Genomic DNA, 6,847 nt, shown 5'->3' on the forward strand with positions numbered 1-6,847 from the left:
GGGGGTCCACACCTCACCACACGGGGGTACACACCTCTCCACACGGGGGTACACACCTCACCACACGGGGGTACACACCTCACCACACGGGAGTACACACCTCACCACACGGGGATACCTCTCCACACAGGTCTGGGGCTGTGCACTGTGCTGGCCAAATGAGGCTTGCTCAGAGACCCCGACATCTGATAGCTGGCCTCGCAGGCCCACTCCCCAACTCAGCCTTTGATTCCGTTAAAGCTTGAAAACACTGATGACTCATTGGCAGCCCTCCTCACAGAGCCCTCCCGGCCCATAGAGACCACACCGTACACGGAGCTTCTGTCGCTCAAGGAGTGAGTTGGAGCAGAGAACGGGGCTGTCCCCGCTGATAGGAGGCGGCTTGGCACTCCTGCCCAGCTTCCCAGGTGTTCCACGTGTCTGTGTTCCCATTGTCATTTCCTCCTGAAACAGACGTGGCGAGGTCATGTCGGGGAAGAGGATACCGTCCACTAAAATCAGTGACACTTCTCTTCATCCCCGAGAGGGCTGTGACAAGCATGCCCCTCCCCCATGCTCTGGGCACCCCAGGTCACACCTTAGCCACCTCGTGGTCCTCTGTCACCTCCAGGGCAATCATGGTGGCCCAGGGCCTGGTGGAGGCCCCGCGCGAGCCAGTGTCAGGAGGTCCCCAGGTGGGCCAGGCCTCTGGATCTGCCCAGCAGACACTCAGTCTCTCCTTCCCGAGGGCTAGTCCCAGCCGAGCCTGTGTCCCCCATTCTGGCCAAGCCCTGGGCTAAGGGGCAGGGCATGGACTCGGGGACAACTGGTGTTGGCAGGAGGCAGGGCCTGGGGCCACCCCCAGCATCACAGCATGACCAGTGAGCTAGGTGACCCAGCCACTCGGCACGCTGCCGTGAGACTTGGAGCTGTTAGGGGACATCGTCCAGGAGGAACCCAGGTCCCTCACCTCCCACCCCACTGCCTTCACTGTGTCCTGAGGCCTTGGGGCCCCCTCCACCAGGCCACACCCCTGGGGAACCCCACAGTGCTAGATTGTCCGTGTCAGCCCTCCTGCCACAGCGGCTTGAGTTGGGCGAGGCCTCTCAGCTGAAGAAGTGGTGGGTGTGATGTCAGGCACCACTCACCCAGTACTCAGTGCAGCTGATCGTAGGGCCCTGCTGCTCCCAGTTCGAGCCAGTCAGGGCGGGATCTTCCCCTCCACCTGCTCCTGACCCAGGAGCAGAGGCTGAGGTGGACAGCCTGTGATGACTGAGAAGTCAAGGCCAGGGCAGCCGGCTCAGGACCACCTCACAGCCCAGGACCCAGCGCTTCCCTTCCGTGTGCGGCTCCCTCCTGGGAGACATACGTGTGCTCATGTGGCCACACGCATGTGTGCGAGGGTTGAAGTCACGTCTGTGGGTGTGTGCACTGGTGTGTGGGTGCGCGCCAGGCTTGGAGGTGAGCCCACCTGCGAGCGCCAGGTGCCAGGCCATGGCTCACGGCGTCCTGGTTCCAGGTGAGCCACCAGCTGGGCAGCCTGATGGACCTCTTCACCACCAGCCTGTCCCTCGCGGGCCTCAAGCCTCCCGATGACCGGGAGATCGATGGCCTGGACCTGCTGCCCACCCTCCTGAGGGGCCAGCTGGCCGACAGGTATGACTGCAAATGAGGGGGTGGTGGAGGGCCAGGGGGTGCTAGTGGACCAGCCCAGGGCCCTCTGATACCGGCAGCCTCTGCAAGGTGGGGAGGCATCACTGCCCTGACCCCCGTCTCCCTGGTCTCCGCTCGTCCATGTCAGGGCCACAGCCCCTGTGACACTAGGGAAGCCCACTCCCTCCCACCTCCGCTTCTTCCACACCACCATCCCTCACCCAGAAAGGAGGCACCCCGCAGGACCGTGAGTGCCCACTCTGACCAGACAGACTGGGTAGCAGGCCCTGGAGGGCGGGCTGCTCCAAGTGCCCAGTAGCCTTCCTGCTGGGCATCTGTGCCGCTGGCCAGCACATCCACCGCTCGTCAGCATGCACTGAGAAGACAGGGTCCCTCATGGTCAGGTCCCTGCCTCACTCCTAGCCCTGCCCCCACAGGGCCATCTTCTATTACCGTGGCAACGAGCTGATGGCTGCCACTGTGGGCCAGTACAAGGCCCACTTCTGGACTTGGACCAACTCCTGGGAGGAGTTCAGACAGGTAACGAGGTTGGGGCCAGCGCCGAGTGCCCCCTTTGAGGCTCAGGGAGCTGACCATCCTTGAGCGGGACAGTCCCGGGCATGTACAGGACCAGGCAGCGCTGATGAGGACCTTGGTGATGCTGAGGCCAATGGTACCTGTGTCCCTTCCCTGCCTGTGGGGTCCCCTTGCTGGGGGCATCAGAGACCCAGGAGGGCAGATCAGGTCAGCTGTGGGAGGCCTTCCGGGGAGGTGAGCCAGAGTACCCCTGCCCCCTCCACATGCACCAGCCCTTCACATTGGGGCCCCTGGGCGTCTGAGGGCTGCACGGCATCACTGTCCCTCTTAGCGAGTCGCAGGGCTCTCTGCGCCCCCCCATCTGTGACTGCGTCGGTGGTAGCACTTGTCCAAGGCTGAAGGTGAGACGAGGGTGTGTTCCTGGCAGGGCCAACCACCACCTCCCCATCTTCTGTCACCCTCCTAGGGACACACTCCTCCTAGGGCTGTCTCAGTCCTCAGCACTGACGCTGCACCCCAGAATGAGGATGTATTCTCACAACGTAGGCATGGGGTCCTGGTCAGCACAGTCCCCCAGCCCAACCCCAAGATACATGAAACCTTCAGACCAGCCTGGTCAGAGGGTGCTGAACACCCCCAGCAGGCAGGTGCCCCAAGCAAGCAGATGGTGGCCATGGCTGCCCGGCCTCCCTCATCACTACCCTGGGCCTGCTGCCACTGAGTGGGGGGACTGGGGTCCCAGGATACACAGGGCACTCCACCCATGGGGCTGTCTCTGTGGCTGCGGGACATGGGCCAGGCCGGCACCCCCTCGGGTCACTGACAGGCCAGGCCAGCACCCCCTGCATTCACTGTCCCGCTGACAGGCCAGGCCGGCACCCGCTGCGTTCACTGTCCCACTGACAGGTGAGGCTGAGCAGAGTTCCAGCTACCTAACAGAGATGGGATTGAGGGTCCTGTCACCGTATTCTGACCTTTTGCCCTGGGCATCCTGGGAGTCCCCGAACCCCTCCACACCATCCGACTTGCTCCAGAAACCCCTCCCTGATTCTCATTTGCAGTCTCCAGGGACTGAAGTAGAAGTATCAGCTGGGGGCGGGAGGCGTTGGACCTCCTGCTCTTCAGACAGCAAGAGGGGATGTCCTGGGGAAGGCCTGGGGGCCAGCCCAGAGTGAAGGGTCCCCTCCCCTCCTGGGGCACAGCCATCCACACAATGGTGGCTCCTGCCCCACTTTAGGGACATGTCCTGGCACATGTCCACAGCCCCATGACCTCACGGAGGGCTCCCCCAGTGCTGAGCTGGTGGCCAGTTGACTGTTTAGTGTCCTATCGCTCGGGACTGCAGGACTTAAGCTCTGCACACTGCCCATTGCACTACCAGCTGGGGGCGGGGGGGGGAGGTTGGACAGTACCCTACTGTTGCAGACTGAGGGTAAAGTATTTCTATAATTATTAATAATGAGACAGACCACCAGGAATGATTAGAGAGCAGAGAGTGTGAAAAACGGGGCCAACGGTTCCCATGACTGAAGGCCCCAAGCCATGCTTCTCTGAGTATTTATTTAGAATCATAAGGAAGGTAAACAAAGTAAAATCATAAGGAAGTACAAAACAAAGGATAATGGTGTAGTCTTTTACAGATAAGGCCAAGTTCCTCTTTATGCTAATCTCAGGAGGGAGGGATTCAGTTGATACAAACTAAGAGCAATGTTGACTCTTAGGGAACACCTTAGTGCCACAAGGTGACCTTCAGCTTGTGTTAAGCCTCCCTCATTTCCTGATATAGTATTTGGTCTATTAGTAAATTTGATATTCGGCTTCCCTCACCCTACCATGGTAAGGGCCCCATGGAGGGCACACGGCCCAGGGCATGCTGTCCACAGAGCATGTGGACAAGGTGCTCTCCCTCAGTGAGTCTTTGGCATGCCCACTGCACGGGGCGCAGGCCTGAATGCCACTGTGCCACTTGGGACTTGGGGAGGGAGAGTCCCAATGTCCACAGGGCAGGAGGCTTGGTTGGTGGTCAGCGAGGTGCCTTTGTGTTCATTCTGACTTATAGTGACAAGACACTGTCTAGTCTCTGCAGCAGATGAGTGTACCCTGCCTGGCACCCGCCTCTCCAGATACAGCCTGAGGCTTGGGGGTCTCAGCATGGGGGAGTGGGCAGCCATGTTGCTCCTTCCCTGTCAGGCCTTCCTGGTGGGCACTGGGCCCAAAGAATGCCCATTGCAGATCTGAAGACCCCAGGGGCAGCCTGCAGGCACCAGGAAGTGCTCTCCTGCCTGGACCCTGGTCTTGGAGAGCCACAGGGCTGGACCACTCACCTCTGTGTCAGGTCAGCTGTGACCCACAGCAGAGGCTGCCCCAGGGGCCCAGCTTGGACAGCGGGTAGCGGCCTTGGAACACACACTGGGGCCAGGCGTTCCGGTCTGTGCCTCTGCATCCCAGGCTGCAGCCACCCCTGTGCTTTTAACCCGTCTTCTCAGTCCTCGGGCCTGCTATCACGGCCCCCTTATTTTTAATGTTTTCTTGAGAGGTGAGTGGAAGTTTACAGAGCAGATGGGCGTTTGTCCCAGTTGATGCCTGTCTCTTCCCACCCCTACCCCATCCCTCCTTGTGTCTGCCCGTCCCTCCTTGTGTCTGCCTGTCCCTCTGTCATTTGCCTTACTACCGTGGAGCTGCAGCCCTGGACCGAGGCCGCCCTGCCACCCTGTGTGGCCCAGTGGCTCCCTGTTGTTACTGATCACCTTGTCCATCTGTCTGTTGGCTGAAGGTTGGGCCATGGGGGTGAGTCTGTCCCAGGCTCACAGTCACTTTAGGACCCTGATGCCTGGACCACTGTGAGTCCTGTACTACTGGGCTATCTTGTCACTTGCTCCGTGTCCTGCCCTGATCTCCCCCCTCTCCTCCCCGGGGCAGACAGAACAGCAGGTCAGAAACATACTGTCTCCTTAGGAATGGTGAAACAGAGAGATGAGGCTTGGTGAAGGCAGTCATTGACCGCCAGAGTGGCAGGCAGGGTCCCCCGTGGTCACTGGCTGTGCTGTCCAGCCCCAGGATCCTGGTCAAGTCTACCTTCCTTGCCTCTCTCACAGGGCGTCAATTTCTGTCCCGGTCAGAACGTCTCGGGGGTCACCACCCACACGCAGGAGGACCACACAGCTCTGCCTCTGCTGTTCCACCTGGGACGAGACCCCGGGGAGCGCTTCCCCCTCAGGTGAGCAGAGGAGCCAGCCGGTCTGGCGCCCACCCACTACCTTCCCATGCAGGGCCACCCAGCCACACCTCCCAGGTGCCCATCACGCACAGCCTGACCACCCAGGGGCCCTTCACAGCCCGAGGGCCTTGTTCCCTTGAGAGCCGCCCATGTTCGGCCCTGGCTGTGGTCCAGGCCCTCAACCCCTGTCCAGTTGTGGGATGTCTTTGGTGTCCTCTCCACCCACTGCTGGGATCCAGAAGTCCAGGCCAGCCTGTGACCCAGGCCCCCTCTTTCCAGCTTTGCCAGTGTCGAGTACCAGGATGCCCTCCGCCAGCTAACCCCGGCCATCCAGAAGCACCGCCAGGCCTTGCTGCCCGGCCAGCCCCAGCTCAATGTGTGCGATCCGGCCGTCATGGTGAGTGGGCCCTGCATGGGCTCCAAGTCCACACTCGTGGCTGCTGCATGCCCCCTCGCACTGGCCACCCTGAGGGCACTGGCCGCCCCAGGAACAGTCCCACAACCTCCTGTCAGACAACACAGCTCAACTTGGCCTCCTGAAGATCAGTGAGATAAAACCACTTCCTTTTTGGTGGAAAAAGGGCTGATTGCACCACTCCCAAGGAGCGTGCTCTGCAGTGGCGGGGTCCCTGGAGCCAGGGGCTGCCCACTTAGAGGACGGAGTTCGTGAGTGTGGTGCTGCCCCTGGGACCGCCTCCCAGTCGGCTGTCCTCAGGACTCGGCTGCCCGGGGTCAGGTTCCAGGTGCAGGGAGGAGAGATGGCAGAGGGGGCGCCATCTGCTGGACAGCAGGAACAAGGAGAGCCCAGGGCCTGTGGTTCACATACGTGTCAGCCCGCGTGGGCACCAGTGTGGAGCCTTACGTGCTCACTCTGGTCAAGCATGTGGGTCCTGGGGGCAGGAGTTGTCCTGCAGCACCTACAACAGCTGCATCCCTTCCCCCCCTGCACACTTGGGCCAGCCTCCCACACAGCAGCCAGACCTGCCCAACACAGCCAGGGACCCCTGATTCAGGAGTGTCAGGCCAGGCCCAGCGAACAGTGCCCAGGGCTGCTGAGACCCTGCGAGGGGTGACTCCTCTGGGTATGGAGGGAGGTGTCCAGCAAGGTCAAGCTGCACTGCCCTCCAGGCTAGAGGGCTTCACGAGGGGCAGGCTTCCTTCCTGACACGTGTCCTCCCCTGGGTAAGGTTGTGCAGCCATGCGAGAGAGAGACCCAGACAGGAGAGAGGCAGAGAAGGGGAGAGACACTGAGACAGAAACAGAACAGATAGACACACAGGCAGAGAGAAACCCAGAGATAGCGGGGCACTGACAGAGACAGGGGGCACAGGCACATGACAGAGGGGGAACAGGGAGGGGGCACTGGTAGAAAACAGACCGAAAGGCAGGACCAGAGAGAGATAGCCAGGGCTCACGACCTCTACCACGCTGAGGTGACCCAGCCACACTCAGGCTCAGCTG

General features: G+C 61.1%; 1 protein-coding gene across 1 annotated transcript in view; it reads left to right on the forward strand.

Moving 5' to 3' along the window:
- The window catches only part of GALNS (galactosamine (N-acetyl)-6-sulfate sulfatase), a 15,755-nt gene that overhangs the window by 8,153 nt on the left and 755 nt on the right, over positions 1 to 6,847 (forward strand). The window contains exons 10-13 of the mRNA XM_006888768.1: positions 1,499 to 1,635; positions 2,070 to 2,172; positions 5,265 to 5,386; positions 5,666 to 5,783. Of these exons, the coding sequence (XP_006888830.1) occupies positions 1,499 to 1,635; positions 2,070 to 2,172; positions 5,265 to 5,386; positions 5,666 to 5,783 (480 nt within the window). The remainder of the gene's footprint in view (positions 1 to 1,498; positions 1,636 to 2,069; positions 2,173 to 5,264; positions 5,387 to 5,665; positions 5,784 to 6,847) is intronic.

Source organism: Elephantulus edwardii, unplaced genomic scaffold, assembly GCF_000299155.1.
Source record: "Elephantulus edwardii isolate Elephantulus edwardi_28Jun2011 unplaced genomic scaffold, EleEdw1.0 scaffold00072, whole genome shotgun sequence".
Taxonomy (NCBI): domain Eukaryota; kingdom Metazoa; phylum Chordata; class Mammalia; order Macroscelidea; family Macroscelididae; genus Elephantulus; species Elephantulus edwardii.